The sequence below is a fragment of the Anser brachyrhynchus genome (genome assembly GCF_964034855.1).
Source record: "Anser brachyrhynchus genome assembly, chromosome: 21".
Lineage (NCBI taxonomy): Eukaryota > Metazoa > Chordata > Aves > Anseriformes > Anatidae > Anser > Anser brachyrhynchus.
In genome coordinates, this window is record NC_137714.1 from 7,048,770 (window position 1) to 7,065,731 (window position 16,962).

The 16,962-nt window shown below is 39.6% G+C and overlaps 1 protein-coding gene across 2 annotated transcripts; it reads right to left on the bottom strand.

Moving 5' to 3' along the window:
• Window positions 1-778: 778 nt before the first annotated feature.
• CDK11B (cyclin dependent kinase 11B) lies at window positions 779-15,828 on the bottom strand. 2 transcript variants are annotated; one of them, XM_080564448.1, is made up of 20 exons: window positions 15,638-15,828; window positions 15,403-15,535; window positions 14,616-14,731; window positions 13,976-14,100; window positions 13,237-13,375; window positions 12,580-12,710; window positions 11,319-11,441; window positions 10,050-10,145; window positions 9,811-9,942; window positions 8,975-9,040; window positions 8,197-8,366; window positions 7,706-7,796; window positions 5,547-5,668; window positions 5,101-5,206; window positions 4,371-4,492; window positions 4,101-4,208; window positions 3,130-3,246; window positions 2,691-2,839; window positions 1,570-1,759; window positions 779-1,190 (listed from the first exon to the last, which is right to left on the bottom strand). In XM_080564448.1, exons 2-20 carry the CDS (start codon window positions 15,511-15,513, stop codon window positions 1,098-1,100), a joined length of 2,307 nt encoding a protein of 768 aa, XP_080420574.1. In that variant the 5' UTR covers window positions 15,514-15,535; window positions 15,638-15,828; the 3' UTR covers window positions 779-1,097. The 2 variants fall into 2 exon arrangements, with proteins under 2 accessions (XP_080420574.1, XP_080420573.1); XM_080564447.1 differs by having other exon boundaries at window positions 8,197-8,372.
• Window positions 15,829-16,962: the final 1,134 nt, after the last annotated feature.

The window sequence follows — 16,962 nt, forward strand, 5'->3', positions numbered from 1 at the left end:
ATTTTTAAGGTCCAAAGCCACCATCCCGTAAAAAAACGAACAATCAAACAGACAAACCAAAAGAAAACCAAAACCTCTGAAAATACACTGGAATGTTCATCACTTGAGCCTATTAACTGGACCGTTGCCCAGTTCTGACTGCACGAATACCCCAGTATTTTCCTGTCCCAGAAAAGAATGACAGCATTATAAATTACAGACTCAGAAGGCTGTGAGCTTCCAACATAATTCCTCTGGACATTTCCCTTATGAGAAAGGACCGGAATATGGCATTATTCAATCAGCAAAATGAAAAGTTATTCTTTCTATGGAAAAAGGACATATTTAAAAGAACTTTTTATAGAAAATAAAGTTTCAAGTCTCCATATTAAATCTTTTTGATTTATAAAACAATATAGTACTTCTTTTGCACCAGTGCCATCATAAATACATGTATACAACACATTGAACAGTGGTCAGCCCAGCAGTGCACTCCAAAACGTCAACGCGTATCGAGCCCAGCCTGGCCCAGCCCTCTCCAAGCTACACAACAGGAGAGAAGATGCATAAGCATTATGATTTCTTGCCCAAACAACTGCACTCAGACACATAAAGCTTACTTAAAAAAAAAAAAGAAAAGTTGTTTTCCTGGGCTGATCATATACTGCAATAATGTCAGCACAGACTGGGGGAGGGAGAGGATTAAAAAAAATAAAATCCTGTTTCCACTCTAGAAGACTTAATGCCACTAACAACCAAGTTTGCTGCATGTGAAGAAATGAAATCCTTCACACTGATGAACAATTAAAAATGTATTTTAATTCTACAAATTTACAAGGGAAAAAAAAAATGAAGAAAAAAAAAAACAGAAACTGTTCCAGGATTGTACTTCAAGTTTTCCTTTGTCAAATTCTGTAATGATCCTTGGCTTGTCACGTTAATTCCAGTCCTCTAGTGGAATGCAGCACTTATACTCCACACCCAGCAAGAGCCTTTGATACTGTGATGACATTCCCCCTGTGAAAAACATCTGCTCTCCCTGACGGGAAGAACAGAACCAGGGCACTTAGAAATCCACTCACATGAATGGTTCTCTTTTTTTCCCCTTCTTTCTGAGTTTAAAACTTGAGGCTGAAACCAGGTCCTGCAGCAGATGCTCCTTGATTTGTGGTGGTCAGATGAAAACCTGTGTCTTTCAGATCATCATCACCCTGTGAAAAACACACACAATATCAGTAAGTGTCTGCACATGCGTTCATCTCTCCAACACAAAAATCAGACTTTTAAAAAAATTTTAATCTAAATAAGACATTGAAGCATCTTTAAGAGAAGAGCAATAAATATTTGACTATGTATTGACATGATGACTCTGTGAATCCAACACAAATTGGATTTGAAAAGGAACAGAGCAAAAGCTGGGCTTTCATGCTGTCCTGTCAGGCAAGTACAGGTGAGTCTAAGAGTTCCAGGCCCCGAAAAGCCACTGGAACACAGTCTTCATGCACCTTTCCCACATCAGGATGAGGGCATCTGTCAGCCCATGGCAGGAAGGACAGCAGAAAATGCCAGCTGCCCATGTGCCGTGCTTACCAACTGGCTGTATCCAAGGCCTCCCTCAGGCGGCCGGGGGCTAGTGCCACGTTTCACCCTTTGCTGCTCGCTTTTTGCTGGCCAGGTTGGAAACATGGAGGGGTCAATAGGAAGGGGAGTCTCTCGGAAATACTCGTGCTTCAAACCATCTTCGGCAGTGATTCTTCTGGCTGGGTAGTACGTCAAAAAACTGAAAAGGATTTTAAAAGACAATGAAGTAGGGAAGAAGGGAGTCAGGCAGAAAGAAGAAACACTTAAGCCCCAAAAGTCTAAATTCTTCAGAAATGCATTTTAGAATATTCCACTTTCTAACAGAGAATTCTGTTAACGAGTGTGATTGCTTATAAATGGACTAACACAGAGAGCTAATTTTAAAAGCATGCTTCCCACAGGAACCTGTAATTAATGGAACTCCATACCAAAAGGAGCCTTTGCTAGGGATCTGTTTAGGTAAGTGTAAATCATTGAGACACCACGCTACTGTGGGTAGTCAGACACAGCTCAAAAGGGATCCAAGATGGTTCAATTGAAATATTTACAAGGCTGCTTTGCTTTTTAGAGAAGACAACTGAGATTATATAGATACACCACATAACTGTACAGCTCGTGGTTGACTATTTTAAACATTTCACAGTGCAGAAACGTGTGTTACTGTACTGTTCGTCCTACCAGCCTTTGGCCCTGACTACCCAAAATCTGTACATGGAATGGGTTCCACTGCCTTCTGTACACTTTTTTTTCTTCCTTTTTTCAACTGTAATTTAACAAGATCCACCAGCAGACTGCAAAAAAGGCTCCACAAGCTGACTCACCACAAAATTAAAAATAACAATCAGCTAAACTACTAAAACATTTTCCTGTTCTTCTAGGACATAGGTGTCCAAGAATAATCTTGGACTGAGGTTTAACAGCAGGTGTTAAAGAGCGTGGTACGCTGAACAAAGCTATTGTGAGTGAGGAATAGCACTGAAAGAATGTCACAGACCCTTCAGCATGTTTTGACAAGATGTTAAATCTAATAAAGAAATAAAGACATAGCACACTTCACTACAAGTCATTTTCCACAACTACCGTACAAGTGAAAACATTTTCCCAAGGATATTCTAGAAGCTAGCACTTACTTGTTCATCAGATCAAAGCCCTGATCAGAGAGGAGTGCTCCAAATCTCTTGCGCAGATTGTTATAGGGATATTCTGTGAACGTCATCTTCTTTACTGCTGGCAGCTCGTTGTAACCAGGCCAAATTTTTTCGCTTGGAGTACCCAGATCCTACAGATTAAAATGTCTTCTTAATAAACTCATTGTAGAGTGCAACCCTTCTGCTTATTCATCATGCAGTTACAGGAGTTGATAAATATCCAGAGAAAACGGATAAAATACAAAACATAACATAACCCTAGCCTAGCATTGGTACTGTAAAACAAAAAAACAAAGCAGTGAGCCTTTTATTAAGGCCGAATCTTTGTCAAAGAGCTACAAGCACTTTCATTTTCCTACTGCCCTACTATAGCTGCCTCTATAACCAGTCAGTTAGAATCCAGAGGTGTTAAAAGCGTTACCTTAAAGACTTTGTTAATCTGGTCGATTTCTGACTTCCCTGGAAACAATGGTTTCTGGGTTAACAACTCTCCAAATATGCACCCTACAGACCACATGTCTATCGCTGTTGAATATTCCTAAAAAAAAGAAAGAAGGTACCTTATAAAATCAGTAAGATTAAAAAAAAAAAAAGAAAAGAAGAATCTGCTCTGACCAGAACATGTACAGTCATCCCAATACCCAAGACATGGGCCTCAACTGTATTTATTCAAAAGTCAAAGTCGCTGTGAATTCAGAGTAATACCCATAAATACAAAAATACACCACGATGAAGCGTGAAAGTTGCCACAATGCTTCACTCAAACAGCATTACAGCTAGCACAGTGTTCTACAGTTGCCCTGTGTTTCACAGAGGTCCTTAGCCCTTATGTTCCCACAACAGAAATCTCAGGTTATAGGCACAAAGCTTGATCTCCATGATACATCTTTTCTCTTACATGTAGCTTTTTCTCCTTTCACAAAACATCTTTGACAGATAGCATAGGGCTTCTTCTACTTTTGTACCCATATTTTTTGGTGACAGTGCAGTATTTTTATTCTGGTGTGGTAGATAACAGGTAGGGAACATTGCCAGAATGTTGCCAGTACCTTGTTCTGCTCTTGGGTGTCACAGATTTTAGACCAAGACAAAGAAATCCAGCTGCCTGGTATCGCAGTGGCAGTTCCCACCAATCCACAGAAGTCCGGCAGCACTACCACATCAGCAATATAACGGAGACCAGCTCAATCTGTCACCCACCCATCCTCTGTGCAAAGCGGAACCTTTTTAGCTTTGTTAACGGGAAAGATAAAATTGAAGTTTCAGAATTTCCACTTCTAACTAAGTCAATATAAAGAACCGAGCATACTAATACTTTGTTCATGAATTATAAAATAAAGTTAGTCTGAAAAGTTATTCCTCTAGCTCCCAGAAGAATAAAGAGACACAAACCTTGGCTCCAAGGAGCAGCTCTGGAGCCCTGTACCAAAGCGTCACAACCACTGGTGTGTAAGGCTTCAGTGGAGATCCGTATTCTCGGGCTAGTCCAAAATCTCCAACCTGAATGAAAAGAGAACCCCACAGAGAAGTCATTTTCCATCCGAGGAAAGAGTTTTTATTATATCAAAACATCCTGTCCAGCTCTTAACATAGCGACAATGCAGTGTAATTCTGCAATACGAGATTTTCTGTAAGTGTGGTTACATTTCATGAACTTCTTACTTTTAAAATGCCTGAATGACTGAGCAACAGGTTGGAAGTTTTCAGGTCTCGGTGAAGTATCCAGTTGTCGTGAAGATGCTTGACTCCTCGTAGTAATTGAATCATCAAGGTTTTCACTTCACCTGAAGGGAAAAGAAGCCAAATACATTTAAAAGACGCAATCTGTCTTCTTTTTTTTGTTTTGTTTGCTTGGAGAAAAGGGGGAGGAGGGGAAGGGATGTCGAGTTAAAAGCACACCATCGATTGTACCATAAAAATGTGTCGTAGAACAAAAACAGTTAAACCCAAAAAGCTGCCAGTACAGCACAATGAACTTGAATAGCTGGAATGCATCCAAGTAATGCTCAGAAATTAATGCTTCTCAACAAAGTGGCCAAAAATAAAACCCAGTGTTCGCTTCCAGTCTAGCACAGAGGAAACTCCCTCTTAATTTCACATCTGAACTTCAGTTTCACCCTCAGCATGCGAACTGGATTCATCAGCCAAACATCTCTGTGAATACCAGCACTGCCAGCCTACCTTCCTATCTTATCTGCTGTCAGTGGAATCAGATTAGACAGAGAAAAAGCAGTGAAATCTCTATTCCAAAGAAGGCTCAGAGGACATTCCAAGGCAATATATGTCATCGTGCAAGCTAGCTCCCTGATGTCAGTACAGCCCAAAGACAATGGGGTTTTTAGAGGTCAGTTTTTCAGTTCTGACAATTAAAGGAGACTCTGGCAAACAGTACCTGGTAGAAATGGTTGTTTCATTGTTTCCATCAGGCTCTTGAGATCGTGTTCTACATAGTTCATTACAATATATATTTTATCCATATTACTGCCTACAACGATTTCCTAAAACACAAAAACAAATGATCAATACAAGCACACACTATTAAAAATAGCATGCAAAAATGAATTTTAGGAATTTTCTTGGCAAGAGGACAAACACAGCCTGCCATTGGTAAAATCCACAGAAAATCTATATTAGATTCCCAAGACAACAGCTTATTTTTGCAAAATGGCAGATTTTGTATAGACAAAAACTATGTATTTAGTTTTACAGGTAGTATAAAACTGCTTATATTAACAAGCTCTGCTAGAAATGACAACATTTTTATCAGGCATGTTAAAAACCAAGAGGCAACATTTCAAGAACAAAAATCCTTTTGAAATAGAAGGTTTCTGGACTTACTCTGACAGTGACAATATTTAGATGCTGCGCTTTCAGAATAGTATTTATTTCTCTAAGAGATGTAATGGGGAAGCCTTCCTTTTCCTTCTCCATTTTCAGTCGCTTCAGTGCCACAATTTCATCTGCAAGAAAAACAGAATTATTAACTGCAGACTCCCCATCATATAGCTAATAAAATTCGTGTTAAGAGGTCCCCCAGTGTTCTTTTACTACTTTAATGCATTTGAATGAAAACTGTTACAGAGGACATTATATTGAACTTACGAACAGTCGGTCTGGCATTAGCAGTGTAAAAACAAAACAGACAAACAAAAAAACTGCCAAATTTAAGGAAAAGTAAGAAAATACAGAATCCAAATCCAAAATTTACTTCATGAATTTTAGCATATTCCAACATAACTCATCCCAAAAGAGATTAAAAGGAAAAGCTTATTCAACTCTAAATCCTCAGAGTTTGGATGAGGTGATACAAATGCCTCAAATACAGTTTGTGTCTCTTTTAAGACCCAACTCAAAACATTACCAAAGCGAACAATTTAAATAAATCTGCTTTTGCATGATATTATAGAGAATAATGGCTATGTCAGCCTCTGAGCCAACGCCTCAAGACAGATAAGGAAAAGAAGAAGCTGATGGCAGATATCCAGTAAATGAGTGAAGTCAGAGAAACCATGCCGGCTGTACACTCCCATTCCCCAAAAGGAGATCAAAAGGTCATATTATTCTAAAATAAACAAAGAAACTGAGACATCCAGAATTTAACTGTCACCAAAATCACAGCTTGTCAGTTGGAACCTGAGAATAACAATAATTTCTAAGCCTGCTCTAGAACACAATTATTTTCACAAGCTCTCTTCACCATCTGCCACTTCTATTGAAAATTGCAGATACTTAATGTACTGTGCTACAGCTCTCTTTGAAAATGACCAGCTTGCAAGACAGTAACATATCACTAGCGATGGCAACACTACAGGGAAAAAATGGAGGTCAGAGCCAAAAGAACAGATTGTATCTTACATTATCTTTTTCCAGGGAAAAAGAAAAGCTACACTAATATCACAGTTTTTGTTAAAGCATTCAAGCAAATATTTCTTTCACTTGAGAAATCAGCATGGGAGAGAAACACAGAAATGACCTGATGGTTGATTCTTGCACCATCCATAGGAAATGCAATAATTTCCTCCAGAGGCTTGCCATTACAAACCAGGTAAGAAAAGAGATTTTGAATTTTAAAAATATAACTCCACTTGTGTATGGAAATTTCTTTCTACAACAAAATACTGCAGTCTATACTCATGGCACACAAAACACTGCGTTTGTGAATTCTCTTATCAGTCGCTGTGTTTAGTGTGACACCTAGTGGCACACTTATTTAAATTCAACCAACCAATCAATCTGTTAACTAGCTAAAGCAAATCACAAACCAGAAATAATTGCCTAATGGGCCAGAAACCGAAATCATATTAACTGGTTTTAGCATCCAATAAAGAAATTACTTCTGAACTCAAATAGCTGCTAGCAAAACCCATACGTCAAAGTCCATGTCCTCTTAAAAGCATAATTAGCCTCAAAAAAGGAAGAAGCATTTTAAACATTTTGTTTCTCAATGTAGATGCAGAACCATAATTTGCATATAACTGCAGCTCTAAATTTATATATGGGACACAAGTAGAAATTAGCTAAAAGAAAAATTAACTTTTTACAGCTTTCTCCTTTCTTAGGGAGGAAGACTGGTACAAAAGAATATCAGTTTTGTGCTTAAAATGCAATCTGCAAGGCAAGATACCCGAGCTGTAATTCTCACTCTACCACAGACTCCCCTTTCTGTACTCCTTGGTCAGTTATTGTGAAGGTTGTTTGAATTTATAAAGCTCCACTGGCAGTTGTGCAACAGAAGAGTCTACAGAAATGCAAAACACACTAGATGCAACTTGTGTGTAGTTCTTACGCATGACACTGCTGATTCCACATTTTCAAGAACAGGTCAATTAGCAAGCTTTCAACTTGCTAGTCCCAAAATTCATAGCAATCCCTACAGATGACAATAGCTGTCGTGGCAACACAGATCTTGATTGAAATGTTCTTACATTAGATGATAATTATGACACAATGCTTAGCTAATACCATGAAGATAATAACTGGAGACCGCTTATACTAACCAGTCTTTTTGTCTTTTGCTCTGTACACCACACCATATGTTCCCTCTTCAATTCTGTTCAAACACTGAAATTCTTCCACACTACGACATCCCTGAGAAAATAGAGAGGCAACATTTACTTCTGGAGTGTCTGCAGGAGCATTGCACTTGTTTGTTTTAAGAAGACATAAGTTAAACTTACGCAACTTCACAGAAATAGTTAAAATTTGCCAAGAGAATTGAACAATATGGTTAGTAATAATCAAAGGTATTATACTTCTATCTATATGTAAAAGTCATCTCACTTGTGCTCCATGCATGTCTTTTACTCGTCAAGGCAGTAATATTCCACACAGAAACGCGTATTTTGTGATGTTGAGTCAGCAAAACATATTCTGCCCGTAAACTATCTCATGCATAAATGCTACTGCAAATGTTTATCACGTTAGTGAAGCAGCTCCTGAAATCTACTTATGTATGCCATGCTCAAGCACCCTGTAAGAGATCCTCTACCTGAAGTGCAGGAAGGTACTTAGGAAGCTCTTGTTTCAGTTCAATGGGGGAAGAGGCTGGGGAGTCGGGAATATAGTCTCCTTCTGTCATCGCGTTGGACTGGGGGGTCCCCTCCCCTACTTCCTCTTCTTCCACTTCGCTTCCGGCTGAATCTCGATCAAACCTCGACTCTGTAACTTCAAAAGTCAGAATCAGTCGTGGAAAGAGGGGGTCATTTGGAACAATTAAGTTCAGCTTTAGACAAATAAGGGAAGAGAAACACTGATCATTATAAGACAGCAAAGGTATGCAAATTTTGTTGGTGGAATACTGAAGGTCAACGAGAAGAAGCCAAATTTCTCCTGTTTGCAGAGAGATGATGCTTTCAAGCATTCCAGTTTATAGTCACGTACGTACAATTTCCTGAGTTAAACACGGCACATCAAAAAAATAAATCTTTAACAGAACACAAGAAAAAAAGTGACCAACTATCTCTCATTATGATTGCAAAGCTATTTTGATGAGAGACCAAGACAAGAGATCCAAAATGAAAAAGGAAATTGCAGCTCATTAGACTAGGATCTGATTTCCTCTAAACCTAGACCTTGGTTCAGATTTCAAGGAATTTCTGATGCTGACATGAGAACGGCCTTAAAACGCAAAACACACAATGCCTTAGAATGATGGTAAAACTGCAACAACAAATAGATTTCAAATATTTTAAAATATTTTTAGAAATAGATTTAGCAGCAAAAATTGAGACAACCATTTCTTTATACATTCAGTATTTGCATTGTACCAACTGGGATGTGGTTTCCATTCTCCCGTTCCTCCTCTTCACTCATTTCTTCTTCGCTCACTTCTTCTGCAAGACAGAACCCAGTTCAACCGAATCAACTCAGCACTTCAGTCGTTGATTGCAATGCAGATCACTGTTGAAATGCTTTTCTAATTTATTGTGCCTTCTTTACTGTTGTCTAGTTCGTGACCTCATACTTGCTTTTCACTTGGAAAACAAATGCTTCCTCAAACTCAACAACTCAACATTAGTTGGGAGACTAATGAATGTTTGCTTAGTAATTCTAATGGACTTTAAAGAAAAATATCCAGATATTTTTTTAAAGAAAAATATCCAGAGTGGGCTGCTGTGCTTTTTTCTGTATTAATTAAAGACGAGAATGGCTGTAAGACTTCTTTTACTAAACCTTTTTAATTTTTTTTATGTTCATGTACTTGTACTGCAATGAAAAAAAAATCTGATATTTGCAACTGAAACAATTCAAAACCAACAGAGATATATGTGTCTCACCACCCCCACGCAGAGTGCAGAATTGTTCTCTACAGATTATCTGTTACCGTCCAATACAAACTTATTTGAACTGTTAGCATTACACCATTTAGGAAGTCACGAATGGCTTTCAGTTTTCTTATCTGGCTTCTTAGACAAATAATTGTATTACCTTTACATAAAACACTACAATGTGACTTGTTCTTTTTTCTTTTTAGCTACTTTGACCTGTGAGGTCTCAGCCTATCCTAGACTAAGAGAAAAGGAAAATACCCAACTAAAATACAGGATGGGAAGCAAAGAAAAGCCGTAACACACCACACTGGGACCTGCTTTACATTACTCACCGGCTGACTGCTCAGACACTTCTTCAGAATTGCTTCCTGTCTCCTCCTCCTCCTCCTCTTCTTCTCCCTCTTCCTCAGATCCTTCACTGCTAGACTCTTCCTCCTCTTCTTCTGAGCCTGATCCAGACTCCGCTGAGGAATAGTAAAACAGGGAACTAAGTAGATACACTATCTAATAACTGTTTCCTCAAACAGACAACTGCGTGATTAATTGCATCTATTACATTGCATTTGATTACCTGATGAAGACTCTGCTGAACTGGTTTTTCTCTCACTGTCACTGATATCTTGCAAGTCTGAAAGAGGATCTCTCTCTTCTGGTTTCTCTTCTTTCACTGATGATATCACAGAAATCAAAAACAGGGTGCCAACTGAATTTCACTTCTACTTACAGGACTATGAATACCCAGATATCTGATTTACTTTCTCTGGCCATTAAATTGGTGCTGAATATCCATCCAATACTGAGCAACCAAAAATTTTCACACTCTCCTCGAAAGGCAGACAGCTTTTCTGAGCTGCAGTGGTGCACAATCAACAGCCACAAACGTGGAATGTTGACTTTTTTTTTAAACGTGACATAGGCCTACACCCCTCTACGTCAGATATGTATTTACAAAAAAAATAAAGGCGTAATGTGATAACAAGCATGACCACGACACAGAGCCTCGTTAACATACGTACACAGTGCTTCCTGTGAGTGCTTACTGTTCTCCTGCAGTCCCTCTAGATCACTATGAAAGGGCACACACAAATAGATGCTGATCGATTAAACAGCAAGTTCAAAGGACTCACTGCCTGCCTCTGCCTGCAATCCCAGCTGACTGCACTGGGCATTCAGCTTACCTCAGATAGTTACACTGATTTTTACAGCTACACACATTAACAAAGCAGACACAGAGCGTTTCTTCTTTAAACAAAGACATCCTTTTTGTCAGTCGTGCAGTTTCTCTACTCACAGTTAGGACTGTCTATGTACCACATTCTATCTTAGAAAACAAAATTCACCATCTAACCAGAATGCTGCTTTAAGCACTTGTTTTCTTCTACAACATGACAATATTAGTCATGCTTAAGCTGTGTTGTTCCCTCTAAGATTGCTTTTTAAGGTAGCTTAGTTCCTAACACCAAATGCAAGTGGAACTAGTGCAAACAATCCCTTTTTAATCTGCAAAGAAATTAAATTACAAAAGTAGAAAAAAAAAATCAGCTGTCTTTCATCACTGAATGAAGTAACTCACTTTGAAACTTCTTTAATGACTACACCTACTACTGAACAGGAAAGATTCATTCAATTTGTCACTTACACGATTACCTGCAGAAAAGCATTGCTTTAGAAAACAGTGCACGTGCCATCCTTCTCCAACACTCCAGAGTTATGCCACCAGGGCTGAAGTGGACATCACTTTTCATACAGCGCACAAGGGATATACACTAAAAACCACACACTACCCCAGAACGCCTCTCCTAGCCTCCAGGCAAAGACATTATGAGGTGGCAAATGCTACCTGGTTTCCTGCTCTCTCCTTGCTCAGGCTTGTCTCTTTGCTGTCGTAATGGACTGCGACTCCAGGGTCTCATTTTCACTTTGTCTCCATATTCTTCCCTCACTGTTCTATGGTGTGCAGAAACTAGTGAAAACAAAACCAAAGGAAGTTGTTAAATCTCCCTGCCCTAATTAAAATTCTTCTGTCTGCCACAGCCACCTGCTTTGCACATTTTTCCTTATAAAATAGTCATGGGGAAGGGTGGAAGTGGAACCTAACTGTATCTAGGAGAGCAAAGATACCTAAGAGAACAAAGGACTAGGATTCACCTCGTGCACAATACAATATGGGTTTGGACTACTTACAGAAACGTGCTGCCATACTTAGGAAACAGATGCAAGATGCCCTCTATCCTATCCAGTAAACACCCCAAACCTGAGGCTTTAAAGCACGAGAAAGAAGTGGACAGACTAGGGGGATACATAAAAGAATGAAAACAGCTAAGGAGCCAACAGAACATTCAGAGCAATAAAAATAGCTGAAATGAAAGCTAGGTACATCGAGGAAGACCTGCAAAAATACCCAGCACAAAGGAGCTGTTCAGGATGAGCGGAACTAGAAAGAACAGCAATAAACATGACCTCTTCTGCTACTCCTGAGCAATCTTTGTCACAGGAATGGGTTCAGGTTTTTACCCCTGAAAGCTAGGACAGAGGTCATTTAAACAAAAATGATCTGAACTTAAAGAGCAAGAAATCTGATGCAAAGTGAGAGCTCATGTAGAAGTGAGTTTAAATTGACAAATTCTCAGATCTTCCCCACTTGACTCCTATTAGTCTTTTACGGAGCTGGACTACTTAGAAGATCTCTCCCCATCCCCTTACCAATTATTTTCCAAAAACTTTACCACACTTGCTTCTGAGACTTTAGTCTCTACCAAATTGGGTTAGACTCAGCCAAGGAGCTCAGAAGCAACTGCAGTCATGACAGATACACACGCGCACACACACAATGCACACGACGACTCCAGCAATTACATAAACCTTGTTTCTATAGAAAACCAGAGACTTATTGACTACTCCATATGCCAGGACATCTGACATTGTTTTATTTCCCTTTCTACAACTTTAGAGATTTTTTTTCCAGATAGAGCCTCCACCCCACATCCCACTTTGTTGTTGTTGTTGTTAATTCTGGCACTGACCTAAGTAAAAACTGCTTTCTATACCTCTGTTCCACCACTGTGGCAGACATTGAGCTCAAACAATATTTATACAGTTACCTTCTCTTCTGGCTTCCCGTTCCTTACGTCTTTCTTCAGCTCGCCTCTCACGTTCCTTTTGCTCCCTTTGTTCTTTTTGCTGCTCTCTGATTTTTCTCTCTCGCTCTCGCTCAAGTTGCTCCAGGCGATCCCTAGAAAAGAACTTTTGTTATTTTTTTGTTACGTTACAGTTCACTACAAATTCAAATTATGAAGTGAAGGTGAACTGTTTTCCGTAACCAGCTACAAGGCTGTTCAATTTCATTAGCAACAACACCACAGCAACGGAGCTTTTCAGCTGATCCTTTAAAAACAAAGACATCAGCTTGAAAACTCGTGAGCTTCTGCACCCTTACCAGGATTTAAACACAAAGTAAGGAAGTTCAGTCAGTAAATCCTACTACGCCAAACTGGTTTGCTGTTGTCTTTGTTACAGTAAAACAGTGAAAATGATTTCACTTAGAAACATCTCCTGTAATAAAGTCACTTACAAAGGCAATCAAAGTCAAGAACCCATTTTAGTTAGACAACACATTCACAGGAACATGGTACTGTCACCAGACCTTACCAGTTTTCGCTCTGAATTTGTGTGTCATTTCAGAGCAACGAAAGGTTAGAGATACTTTTAGAGGAGGAATCAGCTCATCTCTTTGTTAGTCTGTCCAAGGGTGGATGTACCTCTCCCTCCTGGAATGCTCCCTTGCCATTTCTCTCCGTTTCTGTCTTTCCCATTCACGTCGGGCCTTATCCTGCTCTTCTCTATGTCTCTTCCTACGCTCATGTTCCCGTTCTTTCTCTTTCACTCTGGCATGTTTCCCTAAACAAGCAAACATTAATTTTGGAGTGTTACTGTTCAAAACATTTAATGCTCCTGTTTTCAAAAAGTAAAAGTAGAAAAGATGAAACTCATGATAACCTATTTCTATGCTCTCTGTACTTTCCTTAATGGAAAAATCCTGATCTGAAAGGGTGTTAAAAAATTAAAAGATTGTAAGATCTTGCACAAATGCATTGAAAACAACCCAAAAACAGGTTGTAACAGGAATACAAAGTGTACATTTCTAGACTCGTTAATACTGAAAGGATATTTGCCTCTTTACAGTCAGGTACAAATAGTTCATTGCCCTGACTCAGCAAAGCCAGAAAGAAGCACAAAAGACTTCAAAGAGCAAAAGCAGACTCTGGGTCCCTGACAAAAGTGGTTACTGTCCTCTCAAACGCAAACATGCACCTGTTGTTCTTTGAAGGGCATTAGACAAAATCAAAGAAAAAAAAAAACGCAAATTTAACTTCCTTTGTCTTATCCGAGTGTTTTCTCTGGTCTGTTAATTGTTATTTACTGTCTATATAGTGCCTGTTCAGCTCGACCTCAGAAAGCTACAAGAAGCATCAGGCAAACACGTTAATTAACACTCACCTTCTGCTGAGTGACTACGATGTCTACGCTTCTCTTTCCTCTTTTCATCTTTTCTATGATGGGTTTTTTCTTTCCGTGACATTTGCTGGGGGGGTTTTATAGCCAAAGAATCATCTTCTTCTCCTCTACAACATGAAGCAAATCAATCAGCTCAGGAAGGTTACATGTACTGTCTAACAAATTGTGTTATTTCCTCTTAATTTTAAAAACAGCATTCTTTTCCTATTTTATTAATTAATTTCTATAATACCCATGAATCAAAGCATTAACAGTAAATTACAGAAAATCATAGTCATATGGGTGAAAAGTCAATCTATTGTTACACACCAACTTTTAATACACAAGCAAACTGAGGATGAATTAAGCATCGAAGAGAACTCAGCATGCCTTTAACGACATCTTGAGCAAAATATTTCAGGTAGCAACCAAAACTGGACCACACTATATTGTTAAGCCTGAATCAGCCCTTCAAAGAGATATCTAGGCATCTCCTGGTAACAGGAGATAAGATAGAACACCAACATCCTCAAAAAGTTAATTTTTTTCCCATTAAGATACTTTTAAATGCTCTCCTCAGCACTTCCACCATTTCATTTCAGCAACACGTTCTAAGACGAGAACTCTGTTCTCTCATCGTTACCTATCTTCCATAGAGTCTTCCCTCCTGTAAGGTGAATTTCTGATCGTTATTTCCATGCGGTGATCTCTCAACTCCCCCTCTTCAAGAGAATCCCGCTTCGAATCCCTATCATCCGACTGCCAAACAAACACAAGAAAGGGGAAAAACAGAATGGAAGTAATTTGTATGTCACAAAGAACAATAAAATAGTACTCAACTCTTCCATTTTTGGAAGAAAAATCTCCAGCTGTACAGCACGCTGACTTACGAGAGATTTTTGTAGTGTAAGCAGCTAAACACAGCTAGATTACATTTATAACAGTTCAGCTGTAATCACAACGTAATTAGACAAGATCAAACAACTATTAAGCGGTTATATTAACTAGTGTTATTTTTTAACGCAAAGTTACTCCGTATAAAGTTGTAGAAAGTAACGTAAAAGTTATTTGAGAACATTTAACTCCATTTTTCTACAAAACCTCTTAAAAGGCTTTTAGGCGAAGTGCCACTGCCATTTAATTGTTGTTGTTTTTTTTAATTTTTCTAACAAACAACCACGAAATGAAGAAATATAATAATTATTAATATATATTAGCGTTATACGTAATTATTGTATAAAATAACGATGTTAATGACACGTATAACGTAAGAGATGAAATGAAATCCTAGGAAAACGGTGTTTTCTGTCAAGCTTTGGCACGGGGGGGCAGAGATTACACACGAAGCGTGCGTACGAGCCCGGAGGATCCCCCCGGATCACCGAGACCCCCCCCGGATCACCAAGGATCCCCCTCCCCTGTCAGCTTACGTTCTTCATGCGCTTTATCTCTGCCTTCTCCTCCTGCTCCTTCCTCCGCTTCTTCTCCTGCAGAATCTCATCTAAAGTTTTCACTTTCCAAGAATCCTTTTCATCACCCATTGGGGTTTAAGAGCCCAAACCCCTGCGAATAAAGCACAAAAACCCCGCTCCGTTACCGAGCCCCTCAGGCCCCGGCCCCGGCCCCCCCCCCCAACCCCCTCAGCTCCCCCCCCCCCCCGCTCACCGCCGCCGCTGCCGGGCCCCGGGACGAGCAGCGCCACGCGAGCGCGTCACTTCCGCCCGCCGCGGCCGGCTGATGACGCACACGGGAGGGGGGAACACGGGAGCCGCGAGGGGCCGCGTGGGGAACGGCCGGCGCCGCCATTTTGACGCCGGGCTGTGGGGCAGCGCGGGTCGCCAAGGAACAGGCGAAGCGCCGGCTTCCCGCAGCGCTTCAGCCCCCTCAGCCTACTTAGTTTTTAAATAAATACCCAGCCCGCTTAACGCTTTTTAAAAAATACCTAGTAAATGGCTGCGCGTGTATCATTCTTGAGGACCGTCCTTAGAATTACATTTAAAAAAAAGCACACAAAACAATGAATTTTATTGTTCCTTCGAGTAAGGCATGATTCCAAAGATTACTTAAGTCACATAACGGCAACAGAACTAATACGAGGAGAATTTACAGCAATCCAGTGTGACAAGAGCAGTTCCTAACCAGTTCCCCACTTAAGACCGTACACAGCTAGAACTTGAAACACTTACATTAACATGGTTAAGGAACTTAACCGTAAAGAGAGATTACAATACATCACATCTCAGGAAATACTATATACAACTTCTTTATTGTCCATCTTTTGAGCTAGGAAATAATGTCATTTAAGGACCATAAACCACTGCAGGTAGCATCTCACACTGTGTACGTTCTGCAACAAACACTTGCGTTAGCTCAACACTGGAGGCCTGAAGAAACAGAATTCCACCTTGTTTCTTTGTTTTTGAAAAGTGACAAATCCTCTTCCCCAGAACGTAATTGCTGAAATAATACAAGCCTAATGTTACTGTTTGTAAAACCTGCAGCAATCCTGCTCATTACCTACAGTCATATTGAATTAATTAGGTATGTATATGCTGAGAGTTGCATGGAATTCCAGAAACAGAGCTCTGTATCCAATCTGATGCACAGATGTTCTGCTGCAGTGGCTAAAAATGTTCTTCCACTACTTTGTGGATATGTTTTTGTTCTTGGAAACTTGAAGTTTTCCGTGGTTTCCAAGAGGAAGGCTAATTAGAGAACTGTTGTTGAAGGTTTATACATCTCAAAGGCCTGCCTTTTAACCCAGACAATGACCAGAATCCAAGAGCTTCTGTGCAAAGTAGTCAACTCCTCTTGTTTTATTAGATGACGTGTGAAATTGAAGACTGATATAACAAAATATCTCCTACCACTTGCACAACAGTTTAAAGCATCGTATTAAGGAAGGTGTGCTGTTGCTACAAGAACATACTTGGCAAACGTAAAACAAATAATCCATATAACTCTTGGTCATGGAGCTTGTCTTGATTAGT

Excerpts from the sequence above, each read along its gene's own strand:
- CDK11B (XM_080564447.1), bottom strand. The coding sequence starts at position 15,513 with ATGGGTGATGAAAAGGATTCTTGGAAAGTGAAAACTTTAGATGAGATT. Across the intron at positions 14,732-15,402 it reads AGATAAAGCGCATGAAGAAC|TCGGATGATAGGGATTCGAA; the intron begins GTAAGCTGACAG and ends TTTGTTTGGCAG. Across the intron at positions 11,442-12,579 it reads ACGGGAAGCCAGAAGAGAAG|TTTCTGCACACCATAGAACA; the intron begins GTAACTGTATAA and ends TGTTTTCACTAG.